This window comes from Eleutherodactylus coqui, chromosome 7 (assembly GCF_035609145.1).
Source record: "Eleutherodactylus coqui strain aEleCoq1 chromosome 7, aEleCoq1.hap1, whole genome shotgun sequence".
NCBI classification, from domain to species: Eukaryota; Metazoa; Chordata; class Amphibia; order Anura; family Eleutherodactylidae; genus Eleutherodactylus; species Eleutherodactylus coqui.
Genome location: NC_089843.1, coordinates 229,856,143 through 229,874,809, shown reverse-complemented (window position 1 = coordinate 229,874,809; position 18,667 = coordinate 229,856,143). Strand labels below are relative to the sequence as shown.

Below are 18,667 nucleotides of genomic sequence, written 5' to 3'. Positions count from 1 at the left end.
GCCCTAAGAAGGACCGTTGGGGTTCTTGAAGCCTACACTAACTCCTAACACTCTCCCTACAGCAGCTCCAACACGATACCACTGTCCCTCAGCTATGTCACAACTCATCTGAGGCGAGCCGCGGGAGGGGCCGATTTTTATACTCCGGTGACACCTGATCTCGCCAGCCACTCACTGCAGGGGGGTGGTATAGGGCTTGAACGTCGCAGGGGGAAGTTGTAATGCCTTCCCTGTCTTTCAATTGGCCAGAAAAGCACGCTAACGTCTCAGAGATGAAAGTGAAAGTAACTCAAACATCGCGTGGTACTCGTTACGAGTAACGAGCATCTCGAACACGCTAATACTCGAACGAGTATCAAGCTCGGACGAGTACGTTCGCTCATCTCTAACTATCAATAGTTTAAATCTGGACAACACTTTAAATCATTTTTACATGTCATCAACTATAAATACGATATACAAAGTTATGATGTTTATAGTTTAAAAGTCTGAGGAACCTTTTTTAATACTCACCCGTCCCCCGTTCCTTAATGGGAGTGTATGCACACAGCCTTCTGAAAAGAGTCAAGCTTTCTGTGCACATGCTGACTTTGCCTGCGGACACAACAGGAATGGGGGACTAGGGGAAATGTTAACAGAGGCTAGCTGGACTCCATGTCATCAAAGCTATGAGCACCATAGCTTAGTTTAAGGTGATTATGGTAGATGACAGGTTCTTTTTAAATTGCACTTGGAACAATTTATGTGGGTGGACCTATATGTTATTTTCTGCAAATTCAGAAAAATGTACAAAATAATAGTAATGAGAAGGCTGAACACAATTAAAGAAACAAAGACAGAGTTACTTGTGGCTGAGCATTTTTCTAGTCATGAGCACAACATAGAACATATGAAAGTTATTATATTAAAAGGTAATTTCAAATCTCAACGTCATAGAAGAAGGTGGGAGTACAAGTTTATAACCACCTTTGACACTCTCAAGCCAGGAATCAACATTGCAAGTGGTTTCATGCATCATTGAAGAATATGAGAAATCAGTAATAGAGAAATCGCAGACCTATTGACCCCCTAACACTAGAGATGAGCGAGCACCAAAATGCTCGGGTGCTCGTTACTCGGGACGAAATTTTCGCAATGCTCGAGGGTTCGTTTCGAGTAACGAACCCCATTGAAGTCAATGGGCGACCCGAGCATTTTTGTATATCGCCGATGCTCGCTAAGGTTTTCGTTTGTGAAAATCTGGGCAATTTAAGAAAGTGATGGGAACGACACAGCAACGGATAGGGCAGGCGAGGGGCTACATGTTGGGCTGCATCTCAAGTTCCCAGGTCCCACTATTAAGCCACAATAGCGGCAAGAGTGCCCCCCCCCCCCCCACTGTCAGCGTAAAAATCGTTCTCCTCTGCCATAGCTGTAACAGCTGTGGCAGAGAAGAATGATGTTTGCCCATTGAATTCAATGGAGCCGGCAATACAGCAGGTTCCACTGAAAGCAATGGGCTGCCGGCGATCGCGGGATGAATTGTCGGGAAGGGGTTAAATATCTAAGCCGTTCCCTGCAATTCATGCAGAAATGTGTTACAATAAAAATATATACCGGCGTATAAGGCGACGGGGCGTATAAGACGACCCCCCAACTGTCACCTTATACGCCGGGAATACAGCGGAGCAAAGAATAAAAATCATTACTTACTTCTTCTGACGTTCTGCGCCGCTCCTGCAGGCTGTTGCTCCCTCCTGGTCCACGGCAGAGTATTGCTTTCTGGACGCAGGGCTTGAAATCCCCGCCTCCAGAAACACAGCCAATCACAGCCATTCAATGACATCATTGTCATTGGCTGTGATTGGCTGAAGGCACGTGTGTTTCTGGAGGCGGGGATTTAAAGCCCTTCGTAGAGAAATTAATGCTTTGCCGGGAACCAGGAGGGAGCGACAGCCTGCAGGAGCACCGCAGAACACCAGGAGGGAGCAACAGCCTGCAGGAGCGCCGCAGAACGTCAGAAGAAGTAAGTAATGATTTTTATTCTTTGCTCCACTGTATTGCCGGCGTACAAGATGACAGTTGGGGGGTCGTCTTATACGCCCCGTCGCCTTATACGCCAGTATATATTTTTATTGTAACACATTTCTGGATGAATTGCAGGGAACGGCTTATATATTTAACCCCTTCCCGACAATTCATCCCCGCGCACGCCGGCAGACCATTGCTTTCAGTGGAACCTGCTGTATTGCTGGCTCCATTGAATTCAATGGGCAAACATCGTTCTTCTCTGCCACAGCTGTTACAGCTGTGGCAGAGAAGAAGGATTTGTCTTCTATATGTTCTCAATGGGGTCGGTGCTGCTGCCGCCGGCCCCATTGAGCGCATATAGAGAAGATTTATGGCCTTAAGAAGGACCGTTGGGGTTCTTGAAACCTAAAATACTCCTAACACTCTCCCTATAGCAGCTCCAACACGATACCACTTTCCCTGAACTAATCTCAGAATGCATCTGTGGCGAGCCGCGGGAGGGGCAGATTTCAATACTCGGGTGACACCTAATCTCGCCAACCACTCACTGCAGGGGGGTGGTATAGGGCTTGATCGTTGCAGGGGGAAGTTGTAATGCCTTCCCTGTCTTTCTATTGGCCAGAAAAGCGCGCAAATTTCTCAGGGAAGAAAGTGAAAGTAACTCAAACATCAAGTGGTACTTGTTACGAGTAACGAGCATCTCGAACACCCTAATACTCGAACGAGTATCAAGCTCGGCCGAATATGCTCGCTCATCTCTACCTAACACCAATTTAGAGACCATAAAACTTTCACAGCCCTTATCAATGGACTAAGTATCTAATCATCTTTTCATCCTATTCTGGTATTGTTTTAAATGCAAATTATTCACACCATGCCTGTGCCTCTTCATACGTGTATATATATATCTATATATATAAAGCTGAAAGCCCTCACTGACTCACTGACTGACTGACTGACTCACTCACTCACTCACTCACTGACTCACTGACTGACTGACTCACTGACTGACTCGCCAAAAGTTCTCCAACTTCCCGATATCGTAGAAACATGAATTTTGGCACGAGCATAGATTATCTCCAACATAGGAAAAGTAATTGGGTCCCAACTCAATTATTCAATTCTAGCGCAAAAGAATTGGCGTCGAAATTTTACGTACATAATCTAAATCTGTCACTTCCCAATGCCTTAGAAACTTAAAATTTGGCACGGGCATTGATTATGACATAAATAGGAAAAGCTAATGGGTCCCAACTCCATTATTCAATTCTATGCGCAAAAGAATTAGCGTCAAAATTTTACGTACGGAATCTAATTTTCTCACTTTCCGGTGTCATAGAAACAGGAAATTTGGCACGAGCATTGATTATGTCATAAATAGGAAAAGTTCATAGGTCCCAACTCGATTATTCAATTCTATGCGCAAAAGAATTGGTGTCAAAATTTTACGTACGGAATGTAATTTTTTCACTTTCCGGTGTCATAGAAACGGGAAATTTGGCACGAGCATTGATTATGTCATAAATAGGAAAAGCTAATGGGTCCCAACTCCATTATTCAATTCTATGCGCAAAAGAATTAGTGTCCAAATTTTACGCATGTAATCTAATTCTCTCATTTCCTGATGTCATTTTATATAAAGGAAACGTCGCATGGTTGCCTCCCCGTGGTGTTTCCTGGGTAACGCAGAGAACTATGCAAAATGGTGAACATATTTTTTTTCCTCAGTATCTCTAAAGTAACCACGACTTCATAAGATTTTCCGTGTGAACACCAGATAAACACCAGTACCAAATTAACTCGGGCGAAGCCGGGTATATCAGCTAGTATATATATATATATATATATATATAAAATCATTTAAGCCTGAAGAAGATCCCTTAGTAGGTTCAAATGCTTGCTATAACATCATGTCTTTTTCTTAACCATTAAAAGGTATCATTTACACTGGGAAGAGCCCACTAACTAATTTTAAACATAAAATATAACTTTTATTCACTCTGTTAAAAATTGAGCTCACTGACAAACATACACAGATATATATCAATCTAAATGATCAATTTACGATCAGTAAAGTATCAACACTGTAGTTCCAATATCAATAGATTCTGTTGGTGGACAAAAAGTATATAAATTATGCACGATCAACTTGTTTTTGTGTATCGTGCAGAAATTAATTTATTCTCCCACAGTCGACGCGTTTCTTCAGTCGCCTCCAACCTGTGACTGATTCATCAGGATGGGGAGACAGTATATTACAGAAATAGGTCCACTTTGATGATGGATAGTGAGGATGTATTAATCACTTATCAAAAACTCCCTTTTTTTTCTTTTCCTGTGGATTTTTATATAGTACGGGAGTTTTCTTTTCCCCAAAATTTGATGATACTTGTGTTGCAAATGGTCTGAATTATGATATTAGTTGGTTTCAGCTCAGTACTTGAAGTATCCAGCCCAGATTGATTTAGGTTTAATCATGGTTAACGGATGCCACCCGAGCTAAATCTCTAACCACATTAATGATATCATTCAGGAATCATGTGGTTACGATAATACACGGACTGGTATCCAACTGATGTATGTATCTTCACTGTGACTCTGTTAGACTAATGGTCATCAGTGTGATCTTATTCCATAAATTATTCTAGTAACTTACTGGGGTACTTCTGTATAGCTGTCCCTGATGTTTGTTTATAAACCATCAGTAAGTAGCTAACAGATGTTACACAGCTACTTGAAATGTTTTTATATAGGCGGTCATAAACACAGTTGGGCCTCAATATTATGAGCCCATTGATAAACTGTGTTATCATTAGTGTCCTTAGTGCAGCTTTAGGTTAGTCTAAGTCAAAAGAGCTAGATACTTTGGCTCAATTGCAGTGACTAAACACTAAAGCTGACTTAGTTTGCTGCCCAGATCACTAAAGAGAGCTGTAACATAGTACTGGAATCGGATGTGATATCTGATAGCACCCTTCAACCTTTCCCACACAGCACAGCATGTGCAACCGCTGGGATCAATGTCCCACAATAAACTGACTGAGGTTGCGCATTTAGTCAGCTGAACGACTAAATGCCCGGCAGGCGCGCTGGGCCTTACTTTTTTCCCGTTTCAATTTTGCCGTCATCTTCTGGCCTGGGTCGAAGAACATTAGAGCCGAAGCGTTGTCGCGTAGCTTCGATGTGCCTGAACCCGTGGATTCTCAGCCAGAGGGGATCCTCTCTCCTGGAGTGGTTCTCGCGGCCTTAACCCCCGGTCTCTCATCTCTGCTACATGCCGCCCAGCAAGGTGCCCTGGAGGCCCTTCCGGAGGGCAAACTGTTTGTTCCCCTCTCCCTGAGACTACGGGTTCTCGAAGAGATACACTCTTCGGTTCTGACTGGTCATCCTGGCATTAGGGGGACATTGGATTTATGCTCCCGGTTATACTGGTGGCCCCAGATGTCCAGAGATGTCCGGGGTTTTGTCAAGGCCTGCGCTGTTTCTGCTCGGGGGAAGAATGTTAGGAGACGCCATGAAGGTCCTATTCTTCCCCTACCAGCTCCATGTAAACCTTGGTCGCACATATCCATGGATTTCATTACGGATTTACCCCCGTCACAGAGCCATACCGTCATCTGGGTAGTGGTTGATAGGTTTTCTAAGATGGCCCATTTTGTTCCATTAAGTAAACTACCCTCAGCTAGCTGACCTGTTTATTTAGGAGATAGTTGGTTTACACGGTGTTCCAGAAGATATTGTTTCTGATCGGGGGGTACAGTTCGTGGTATGGTTCTGGCAGGCGTTCTGTAAGCACATCGATGTTAACCTGTCGTTCTCTTCCGCCTTTCACCCTGAGTCCAACGGAAAGACGGAGCGTATGAATCAGGAACTGATTCAGTACCTTCGTCTGTTTGTCTCGGACAACCAGGAGCAATGGGTGAAGTTTTTGCCTTTGGCGGAATTCGCAATAAATAACCATACCAGCTCATCATCTCAGTTTTCCCCTTTTTTCTGCAACTACGCTTTCCATCCCTGCTTTACCGTATCTGTCTCCTTGCCGTCGGATAACCCGTCGGCTGATTCCTTTACAGGGGATCTGGACGCAGTCTGGGTCCAGGTTCGCAAGAACTTACTGGAATCGCAGGAGAAGTTGCAGAAACAAGGTGCTGGTAAACGCACTCTGTCTGACCCCTTTGTAATTAATTGGTGACCTAGTCTATCTGTCCACAAGAAATTTAAAGTTGAAGGTACCATCTCTCAAGTTAGCTCCTCGTTTTGTCGGGCCATTCCCTATTTCCAAGGTTATTAACCCGGTGGCCTATAAACTAACCTTACCTGACTCCTGGAAGGTGCATAACGTCTTCCACAAGTCGCTCTTGAAGAGGTTTGTTCCCCTGATATTGCCCACCCGCAAACCTCCTCCTCCCACCCTTGTCCAAGGAGAGATGGAGTTTGAGATACAACGAATTCTGGACTCCAGGCGGGTACGGGGTGCTTACCAGTATTTAGTGCACTGGAAGGGGTTTGGACCCGAGGAGCGGTCATGGGTTCCGGCCAAGGATGTCCATGTTCCGCGGCTAGAACGTCACTTTCATAGGACCTACCCCCTCAAGCCAGCACCGGGTCATGGGGGTCTGGTGTCTCCCCGTAAGAGGGGGGGGGGGGTACTGTCAGGATGGGTGGCTATCGGGGTCGCCGTGCCCGCCCCTGCTGCGAGTGCGCGTCGCAGGGGGACTCCTATGCTGGTCATCACTCCTGGCCGCCCGGCTCCGACATGGCGCAGAGGTGCTAGGAGCATGGTGGCTGCTGCTCGGCGTCGTGTTCCTGTTTCCATGGCAGCCTGCTGCATCGCCACTTACCTAGTCTGGTCTGCTAGTGCTGAGGGAGGTTCTCCCAGCACTTTCTGATCATCCTGCTGCTGTCAGGTGCTCCGCCCCAATCAGCTGCTGGGGCGGGAGCTCTGACAGCATTTAAACCCCTCAGTTGCTTCCTGACACCGCCAGTGTTTGTATAGGCTTCCTTGCACTCACCAGCGTTATCTTGTATTCCTGTTTACTAGTGTATAAACCTCGGCTTTTCCCCTGACCTGACTTTGTCTCCTCCTTCTGTACTGCGTTTCTCTGGACTGACTTTTAGTGCTTGACCTTGGCTTGCTCCTGGACTGGTTTGCGGTTTTCCCTTTGTGCTTCCCTGTGGTTGTCTGTTTGTCTGTCCATTTGTTTTCTGTTTCCAGGGATTGTGGATTTCCCCAGCATTCCCCTAGCCAGTGTAGGGACCGTCGCCCAGTTGCCCGCCTGGGGTTAGCCAGGAGTGGAGGCAAGTAGGCAGGGACAGGGGTTGTGGGCTATGTTGCAGGGACCCCTGACTCCTGCTTTCCCTGATTTCCTGACACTCCAGTTGTCTGGAGCAAAACCGGATATAATAATGCGGTGGGGGGGGGGGGCATATAAGTTTTTGTTAATGGGGCCCCTAAGGTAGAATAAAGTAGCAATATACATATATTTTTCATTTCTGTCAGATTCTTAAAAATTATTGACAATTGTTTCTTGAATATATCTGTATAACTTCTATAGCTTTACATCTTTCACAGCGACTGTCACATAAATTCTCTAGACTTTTAGATGGCAAATCTGACTAGTTATATAATCATACATCATACAATCATAGAATGGTAAAGTTGGAAGGGACCTCCAGAGTCATTGGGTCCAACCCCCTGCTCAATGGAGGATTCACTAAATCATTCCAGACAGATATTTGTCCAGCCTTTGTTTGAACACTTCCATTAAAGGAAAACTCACCACCTCCCGTGGTAACCTGTTCCACTCATTGATCACCCTTACTATCAGAATGTTTTTTCTAATATCTAATTTGTGTCTCCTCCCATCTAATTTGTGTCTCCTGAAGATATACATGCAAGTGACAGGACTTGAATTGGCATGTAGCAAATCGGAGCAACATTGAATACAAAGAACTGCATAACTTGTTTTCTTCTGTTATTTTATTGAATGAAAGCCAAAATCTATACTGCATATCTATCCCTATACAGCATTTTTGTACAATGGAACTAATATTGAAACTTTATCATGTTAATCTATTTTGTTCATTATTCGTTAGCATATAGTGCCACCTATTCATAAACTCTAAAACAAAAATTAATATCCATTATAATAGATCTAATATCTAATAAAATTATGATTATGATGATATATGGTACAGTTACTAAGCAGCACAGTCGTCCGGAGATAAAGTCAGACCAGGGAAGTATCTACATAGAGAAGAAACACAGTAGGGCATAAAAGGAATGAGATTAAATAGAACCTATCATAACCTTAGAGCCCCATAAACTACAATACGGGACTCAAAGATAAAGAAACTGGGAGTCTGGGGAGCTGTGTCTTATACTCACTGAGTGCCCATTCTTGCACTATGTCCCCACAAAGTTGTCTCATGCACACAGCATCACTCTTATCAGATGGCTCTATGCATGTGCTGTCCCACAGAAATGAATAGGAGAATGTGCGCATAGAACCATCAAAAAAAAGTCACGCTATGTGCATGAGCTAAATATCTGGGGAAACTGCCTGAATGCAGAGAGTTGAAGAGATCCATTGGCAAGCTATGTGGATTTTGGTTGCCATACATATAATTTGAGCTAATATGTGCTCTTGGTTGTTAAACCCAGGCAGTCTATCTGCTAAGGGCTCAGTCACACGGGCGCATCGGCACCCGTACACATGTGCCCATGTGACTGAGCCCTTCCTGCAGGAAGAAGACGGCCATACCTCAAGACGGACGTCTCTCTGCAGCACTGAAGAAAAAACACATTACCAGCAATGAAGCCGGTCACATGTTCCTTCTCCCGGCGCTGCAGAGAGACGTTCGTCTTTAGGTATGGCCGTCTTCCTCCTGCAGAAACACGGGCGCCGATGTGCCCGTGTGACTGAACCCTAATAGAGCAACTGAGGGGGTGAGTAGAAAAGCCTTATGCAGCACCCTGGAGACAAGATTAGCCAGCTGCCTCTGGAATGATCTGATCCTAAGACACATCCACCAAACATGAATTGTGGTCCTTTCCTCCTGACAGTCTCTAAAGCAAAGCGAGGATATCCCAGGGAATACCTTCTTCCTTTTTATACTTCCAGTGCCCCATTACCATTAGGCATGTATTCTTATACCATGGATCACCTCCTGCCCCACCCAATGCAGAGGTCCAAGGGATGTACTGCACATGAGGTGAGTTAAGTTCCTCACCTTAAGCAGTGCTCTTCCATGACTGCAAGTGATAGCAAATTAATAAAAAAGATGCCGCTCTCTGCAAATTTTAAACTTTAGGCCAAAACACTACAAAATTGTTGAGAGTTGTGCAGAACTGCATTGTTTTTGACTATGCATATTGGTCACCTTCATCAAGAGCACCACCCCTTGGGAAATTTTAAAAAAATTTTGTCCAGTTACCTCAAGAGGCTTCACTACATCTGAAATCTGATTTGATGTCTTCTGCTATAATTTAGTATATATAAATTTCTAAGGCTACATGCATGACCATGGAACTCATGCGAGTTTTGTGCGTTGTCAGATGCACAAAACTTGCATGAATATCAACTTAATTCTTTTGAATGAAGTCATGTACATGAGAGATGTTTTCCCTTGCAGCGAAGCTGAGAGCGAAAAAATCAGTACATGTCCTATTTTTTCATATTTCTCGGAACACATTACCCATTGATTTCAATGGGACCTTAAATACATTGCATGGCACTGTGCATGCAAATGTGATGCAAGGTTTCCCATTGAAATCAATAGGAAAAACTTCCAATCCTCTTTTGCTTGTGAAACACAAGAGAGAGGTTCGGAATTTCAAAGAAGCCCGAAAAACACCTCGTTCCTGCGGGTAGAATGAATGTTGGCAAGTGTGATAGCGGGATGAGTTTCTCGGCCTAATAACGCTCTTGCCCATGTGAGTGTAGCCATAGGGAGTAATGTTTATAAAAATATCCTGCTGGAGAAATAGGCACTTAACAAGAAACAAATGAGAGCTCATAAGGTATCGGAACATTGCTAAATCCAGTCATTTTAGGATTGACGTCAGCTTCAGTTAAATGCATTTTGGTAGTTAGCTTGAAATTCTGCAAGATGGTTGTGAAGAAGAGAAACAGCTCCATTTTAGCCAATCCTTCACCGGCACACACTCTCTTCCCTGGAATTGAGTGAGAAAAAAATACAATTAATTCAAATGGCAAATATTGAAAAGAAAATACGTGTGTGACCATATATTTTTACTTTGGTATTCCATACACCATGCCATGTTGAGGTCTTTGTTTTTCCTATCTAAAGTATTGTCTGATCACAGACATTAGCTTTTAAATAGAAGCTGCCATAATCCTGGCAAACCTGGACATAGCAGGCATTCAGATGAATAGTCATTCATGTTATACATGGATTTCAATGGGTTCATTCAAAGGTGCCTATTTTGCATACACAATTGTGCGTGCAAAAAAAAAATACATACTAATGCTTCCAGACATTGAAATGGCCAAATTATTTAATAAGTGCCGGATGTTTCCTTTTCATGCACAAATCTACCTGAAAACAGAGCATGCAGCGGGTAATTTTGCGTGGCACAATTGCACTAGCAAAATACGTGCTTGTGAACTAACCCATTAAAATCAATGGGATCTATTTTCTATGTATTGCACGTGCAAAAATTCAGCAATGCTAATAAGCCTGTGTGAATCTAGCCTCAGGGTGGCTACCCACTAGCGTTTGCGAATTTGCTTCATTCTAATGTTAAAATCGCATTGCGGCAAAATCACAATTGATGTGATTCTAACATTAACAAGTCCCATAGACCCCTGGAGAAAAAAAAAACGCTGCAAATTTCGCAGTGAAAAAGAACTGTAGTGTGTAGTCACCCTTAGGGCGCCCACCCACTGGCGTTTGCGATTTTCGTGCGTGAAAAACGCAGCGTTTTCGCGGCGTTTTCGCGGCTTTTCCATTAATTTCCATTGACTTTCATGGGTGCATTAGGAGAAAAATAAGGACACATATGCAACTGACAGTTCCTATGTTAAAAATCGCAACGCAACGCAAAAAAAAACGCCAGTGGACAGGAGTACATTCAATTCTAATTGCTCTTGAGAAAAAACGCAAAACGCAAAGAAAAAAAAATCGCCAGTGGGTGGGCGCCCTTAGACAGCAGTGGTGCTGGAAGTGATCTTCTGCTATTATAGCCCATTAGTACTAAGGAGTTAGGTGCTGTGCGTTTGTTAGTTGGAGCACTAGCTTTGCATATGGCTGTAATTTGTTTGACTGTGTGCAGTCTGTTCATCACAATGATTGACATCTTCCTCTGACCCCTTTCATTGACGAGTTGTTTACATCCACAAGATCCCCTTTAGCTGGATGTTTTTCCTCGATCATACACTACCTTCAGTATTCCCTTGACACCATTGCATGAGAAAATCCCACAAGGTAAGTGGTGTATGAAGTCCTGGCTCCAGCCAGTCTACAACTAATGACCAGGCCTCATCAAAATTCACTCAGATTGCAGGAATTTTGCATTCTAATTTGGGTTTATACAGAAACTGATCCATGCCAAACATACTTCATTTTATGCTGAACTCCTGGGTCATGTATGTAATTTCCATACAGGGAAGTTCCAATCATATTGGAGTCGGTGTCAATAATAAAGTGACTATTCAGTGTATATTTCATTTGGTTGCATATAGTGAATATTTTATTATGATGTAATAGCTGAATTATCTCTTGTTATGTTTGTAGAATAACAGCTGTTCTAACTGTTTGATTGATATCAGACAGAATTACTTTGCAACATGGTCATATGTTTTCTATAGTAGGAAGGGTAATACCTGTGGAGAATGGAATAAAAGCATCTTCTTTTTTAAAGCGACCATTTTCATCCAGGAAATGATTGGGGTTAAACTTATTTGGAGTTGCAAAATAATCAGGATCTCGGAGAGCGCAGTACAGAAGGGGGTATACATCAGTGCCCTATATTCAAGAAAGCAGAACAACATTTCAGTAATGATGGCAGCAATGAGTGTGTAAAGCACAAGCAATAAACATAATCATTCTTGAAATATCAGATAGTGGTTTTACCAAAATGAGTCCAAAAGTATCTGGGAAACAACAGCCAAGCCCCGAAATGTCAGGCACAATTCATAGAAGTGTAGTGGCCCAGAGTTAGCGGGGCCCCTCCTTAATGTTCTATTTCTCTCTCGTGCCATTGTCTTGCCAGTGTCTTGTTTGTGAAGTATATTAGATTTAGGGAGGACACCCAATGGTGTTATATTCTCTCTCTTCACTAGCTGTAATAGGCTGAGTGCTCAGCCAATCAGCAGAGCCTTTTCAGGAGGCGGGGATTTTTGTCACAGCTGTGGCAGAAGTCTGTGGTATTCTCCCTATGTTTTCAATGGGGCTAGCGCTGCTACTGCTGGCCCCATTGAAAACACTGGCGATCATAAAGCATTTATTAGAGGAGAACTAATAGCCCTGGGATCGGAGGTTAAAAAACAGATCTCAAGCCTAGAGAAAATACACAAAAACTCTTTAAATAAAGACACCCTCAAAGAATTGATGAATCTTAGAGACAAACTTAAGAAAAGCCTCAATATAAAAGCTGCAAAGACTGTTTTCTCCTCTAAATATAAGATATATATGCATGGAGATAAGGGCTCTAAAACCATGACAAAATTAATTAAAAAAACAAAAAGAAAAAGCTTTTGTCTCCAAAATAAAAACACCAGGTAGCATAGCAACATCTACAAAAGAAATAGCCAAGGAATTTGAAAAATTCTACAACAACCTGTATAATCTTTCTACTGATAACTTAACGAAAGAGCACAACTACATCACTAACTCAACGTTAGCTTTCCTAGAGAGTCTCAACCTACCTATGTTAACCAAAGATGACAAATTGACCCTGCTCAACCCATACACCGCTTCTGAAGTGGAGAAAGTGCTTAACTCTATCCCCAATGGAGAAAGCCCAGGACCGGACGGTTTACCAATTATCTACTATAAAACATTCTCCTAAATACTCCTCCCAATCTTCACAGATTTATGCAACTCACTACTGGGGCAGGCCTCCCCAAACAATCTTTGGAGGCATTCATAACTTTAATACCAAAAGATGGTAAAGACCCAGAACAATGCAGCAACTATCGCCCTATATCCTTATTAAATGTAGATCTTAAAATTTGGGCAAAACTTTTAGCCCAACGTATATCCCCTTTACTAACTAAGCTTATCCACCCAGAACAGGTGGGGAATTCAATACATCTCGTATTATAAATGCAATCCATTACGTTAGAAATAACAAAATACCACTAGTACTTCTGGGAACAGATGCCGAAAAGGCCTTCGATAGAATGAGTTGGGATTTCATGGTAAACGCGCTACTAAAATTTGGTTTCCCCAAAGAATTTATTGACGTCATACTTACCCTTTACTCAAACCCGTCAGCCAGAATCCATAGAAACGGAACCCTTTCAGACTCCTTCCCTATCACAAATGGGACCAGACAGGGCTGCCCATTATTCCCTACCTTGTTTGTACAGGTAATGGAGACTTTACTACAGCAAATCAGACAAAACCCCAACATCCAAGGCCTGAAGGTAGGAAACCTTACACACACTACAGCTGCATTCACAGATGACCTCCTCATACTAATGACCAACCCAAAAACTGCATTGCCGGAAATTCTAAAGATTTTCGAGCAATTTGGCATAATATCAAACTTCAAAGTCAACTTTGAAAAATCAGAAGCCTTAAACATATCCACGCCAACTAACATAGTAACGACTATACAGAAACGATACCTTTTCAAATGGCCCTCTTCTAACATTAAATATCTGGGTACTTTTTTGACCTCTGATCCCTCCCAACTTTTTAAAGCAAATTATATTCCCCTTCTCAAGAAAGTACAAAGTCAATTGCAACACCTTGATGTTCCCTTACTATCATGGATGGGAAGGAAAAATTTAATATCTACTTATGTTCTGCCATATATCTTATACACATTACAAACAGTCCCAATCAGAATCCCCCACCACTTATTTTCTAAATTGCATCAACTATTTACAAAATTCATCTGGAACAAACACAAACTCCGCTTGGCATTCTTATACCTAATCCAAAAAAAAAAAAACATAGGGAGATTTTGGCCTACCGAACATATCTCTTTACTACGAAGCAATACGCATAGATAGATTGATCTCTTTAGTAGATAATAAATTGAACTCCCCCTCAATTAGCATAGAAAGAGCCATGCTGAATCGGGAGGGACAGTATCTTCTGTGGTCCAAGGACCTCCATCTATACTGAACTCAAACACTCAGCCCTATTACAAAGGGCAAAATCAAAGTTATGCATCATCTGAGAACGCAAAAAGGAGAACACTCCAAACTATCACCAATGACGCCTGCCTCCCTGACTACCTCAATCTTAGCTAACAAACCACGAAGAATCTTAAATCCATGGACAAAACTGAACCCCATGACAATACACGATATTATCAAAGGGGCTAGAATAACAAGCCTAGATCACATCTTCACACATAACAAATAGCCCCTCATGACACTCATGACACGCCTGTACAAAGGCTTGTTACTGAGCACCTCATCCGATAAACCGTGGTTTCTCAGAGTCTGGGAAAAGGAACTCGGTGTCACTTTGGACAAGGAAGACACCGAGAGAGTCCTAAAAAACTCACACGGTTTCTCTCAGTGTGTCCGAATACAAGAGAACTCATATGAAATTCTCTATCGCTGGTACAAGACTCCGGTCACACTATTTAAATCTAATCTTATCTAATCTAATCAGATATATGCTGGAGATGTGATTCAAATAAGAGAAATCTATTACACATTTGGTAGCATTGTCAAATCATCAAACCCTTCTGGCAACAGATTACGACACAAATAAACAAAATATGTGGTACCTCACTCACTCTCACCCATGAGGAGGTGCTATTGTGGATGCCCTCTGGACAGATAAACCCCTCAAAAAGACATCTACCCACAATACTGATCCCTGCAGCAAAACTACTTATACCAGGTTTCTGGAAAAATAAAACAATTCCTACACTGTCTCAATGGAGAGATAAGGTGTCTCAAATATACTGTTTTAAAGAGATTGCTGCGTGGGAATCTGGAACAAGATCTAAATTTTTACTGACCAGGGGGCGTGTCCTGACACCCCTTAATGGCGAACGTGTTCTTCTAGAGCTCCCACAAACCATAAAAGATTTGGGCCATCCAGCTTCCCCAGCATACAAAAAACCTGCCGCAGGTCCGACAGCAACTCACCCGGTCACTGCAGAATGACCTAGGAGACCGATCTGATCCCGAGGCTCCGGCTGGAGAGAAGGAAGAAGCCGGAACCCGCTGCAGCCTATCCAGCCCCGCGTGCAGCAGAGGGCGGGAAACACCAGCTCCGCTGACCGCATACCCAGAGGCTCCACAGTCAGTTCCCACGGACAGAACACACAGCGGACCACACATCGCTCCACTCACCTCACGGCCAGCGGGAGCTCCAGCGGCTAGACGCAGCCGAGAAGACCACACATGCGGGACTCGCGATCCCGCGACTCCCTGTCAGACACAAGAACGCTCCCTTCTGCAGGCGGAGGTACTCCAGGGTGCTGGAGAGACTCCCTGACCCCAGGAGAAGGAAAACTTCATAGCAGAGGCACGGCAGCAGGACCTGCAGAGTGCCGATACAGGGACCACAACATTTAACTGGGTGAGTCCCCTGCTGCTCTGCTACACCACCCACAGCAGAGCCAGCAGCACACACACCAAGAGACCACTTGGAACTGCAGATACATCATTAACACATTAAAACGTGACTCCTGCAAAGCCACTACTCATACTAGTGCCACTAGTGCCATAATATTTGCACACTTTTGTTAATGCTGGTAATTTGTGACTAGAAAAACTTCTCCATCTGCAGTGCATTTTCTAAACATACACAGATAGACCCTGATGCCATCTAGTGGCCTGTGTCAATACTACCAAAGCAAAACAGCTTAATACAACCGCACTGTAGATAAAGCGCAGATAAAAAATCACCACAACCTCTGCAGCACAAAGTATACCTAACGCACGCAACGCCACACCAGTGCGTCTTAACAAACGTATTTCAAAAAAGAGACTCTGATCTCTAAACAACATGTCATCTTGCTAATGTAACACCAGCCGCAAAGGGCTCTGAATGGTGGTCACAACCTCGGAAAGACCCTGAGACCCAATTTACCTAAAACTCAAACGAAGCAACTTCCAGTCCACTTCTTCCAAACACAACAACAATGCGCTCCGTTCAACCCAGGACAGGGAAAGGCAACCTAAGCTCACAAAAGAGTGCTAAAAAACCCTCTAAACAACAGGAGACTATCATTTCCTCCGACGAAACATCTCGCTTGTCACTGGAGGACTTACAGCTTCCATCACATGCCAACATGGACAGCCCTAACAATAACTCCTCAGAGAATCCTACTTCTACCATACCAGGCAATCTCTTAGCCCAAATAGAATCACTGCTACAAAAAGAGCTGTCTAAAACCTCCTTCGAAATAACAACTAAACTCTCCAACGAAATCCGAGAGCTTATCCAGAGGACAATCGCTCTTGAAGATAGAATGGACACCACTACCATAGTCCTTGAATCCCACGAAAAAGATATAGAACAACTACACGAAGAGATACATTTTCTTCATGATAAGCTAGAAGATGTTGAAAATAGGGCACGACGAGACAACATACGCATCTGTGGAGTCCCTGAATCCATCAAAGATCTACAATCAAAAGTGACCGCGCTGTTCCAGGAGCTCTGCCCGAACATCCCAATCGATTGATTGGAACTCGATAAGAGTTCAGAGCCCTACGAGCACCAAATCCAAATGGTCCTCCAAGGGATGTCATGTTAAAACTCCACTTCCACCATACTAAAGAGCAACTGATGCGCACAGCTCGATCTTCCCGCAAACTAACATTCCATGGCTTTGACTATCAGTTATTTCCCGATCTGGCACCATCTACACTGTCCAAGAGGAGAGCCCTTAAACTGTACCTGTCTATCCTGCAACAGTTAAAGATACAGATGGGGCTTTCCATTTAAACTGACTTTTTCATTCAAGATAAAGTACACACTATTTTATCACCGGAGGGTGCCCGGCGCTGCTTCAAAGAATTAAACCTACAACAGCCCCCACCCCAGCCGGGCTCCACAGCCTCAGCTCCCACATTCCCCTCACCTCCAAAATCCACACTTGGAGTCGGAAAGAAAAACGCCACAACCTCCTGAATGAATCCACAACCCCCTGGAGTCGTATCTATGAAAGACTTTTGAGTTAGCAAGACGTCAGATTTTCTCTTGCAGACTTTTTCTTTCACCAGTTGGGAACATCTTGTTGTATTACCGTGAGTTAAATTCACCTCAAGACTATACACATGAGTTTCTATCCGAAGAACAAGATGACAGAAACACGACAGACCTTCTCTGGACGGTGGATCTTTGGGAGATCGGAAAAAACTCTCCTCCTAAATAGATCGCTACTTTCTAACGAAATACCAATCAATAATTACAGTTAGCTTTTGACCTGTTATATGTTTTGCTCCTCTACTTGGATCTACACCCTCCTCCCCCATCCTCTCTGCTTTCCCTCCGCCCCCCCCCCCCACCACCACCACCATTCCCTCCCTTCTTAGGGTCTTCCCGACCTTCTTTTATTTTCACCTACAAAGACTATACGCCACCCTAATTCGGAGCTGATGTGGCTTTCTACTTGTACACCACCTTGTAACTATGAAGAGTTTATTACTTGTTACCACTGAGAGAATACCACCCATTACACCTAGCACTAATAGTATATGTTGGCCATAGTACATAGTGTGCCTGCAAGAAACCCATTTCTCCAGTAACTCTACTCTGCGTTATCTTTCCCCCCAATATCCCACATTCTATTCAGCAAACGCTCCAACCAAAACTATAGGCGTCACCATCTGCTTCAATAAATCAGTCCCTTTCACACACGTATCTACCATTGCAGACCCTGAGGGTCGCTACCTATTACTAACAGGCTCCATTCAGGATGTCGCAGTAACTATCGTCTCCTACTACGCTCCAAATTCAAGACAAATCCAGTTTTTCACGAAACTTTTTGAATTGGTCGAGAACAAAATAGGCACTATAATTCTTTACGGTGACTCAAACTGCATTCTTGACCAGAGTCTGGATAGGAACTCAACCACTCTTCCAGCCCATTCCCCATTGCCCCAACACTCAATCTCACACAACTTTAAATCCCTCCTTCAACAATACCATTTAGTAGATACCTGGTGGGAACTAAACTCAACCACCAAAGACTATAAACACTTTTCAGCCCCACACTCTCTATACAGGAGAATAGACCACATTCTAGCTCCCGATACTTTCACACCTCAAATACTACAGTCTAAAATCCTATCAGTACCATGGTCTGACCCTAGCCAGTTATACATCACCTGTAACTCTCTGATGTCTAAACCAACAAACACATCTTGGATCCTTAATGACTCTCTTATCGATCCTTGAGGTTATATCCTTACTAACTCCACAATTGGAAGAATACTTTCAAATGAATAGCCCGTCTGCCTCCTCCGCCATTTCTCTTTGGGAA

General features: G+C 43.4%; 1 protein-coding gene across 1 annotated transcript in view; it reads right to left on the bottom strand.

Moving 5' to 3' along the window:
* Positions 1–7,983: 7,983 nt before the first annotated feature.
* LOC136573242 (cytochrome P450 2G1-like) overlaps positions 7,984–18,667 on the bottom strand; it is an 85,940-nt gene continuing 75,256 nt past the window's right edge. Inside the window, exons 8-9 of the mRNA XM_066574540.1 lie at positions 11,859–12,000; positions 7,984–10,186 (exon numbers count right to left, since the gene is read on the bottom strand). Of these exons, the coding sequence (XP_066430637.1) occupies positions 10,005–10,186; positions 11,859–12,000 (324 nt within the window). The 3' untranslated portion in view covers positions 7,984–10,004. The remainder of the gene's footprint in view (positions 10,187–11,858; positions 12,001–18,667) is intronic.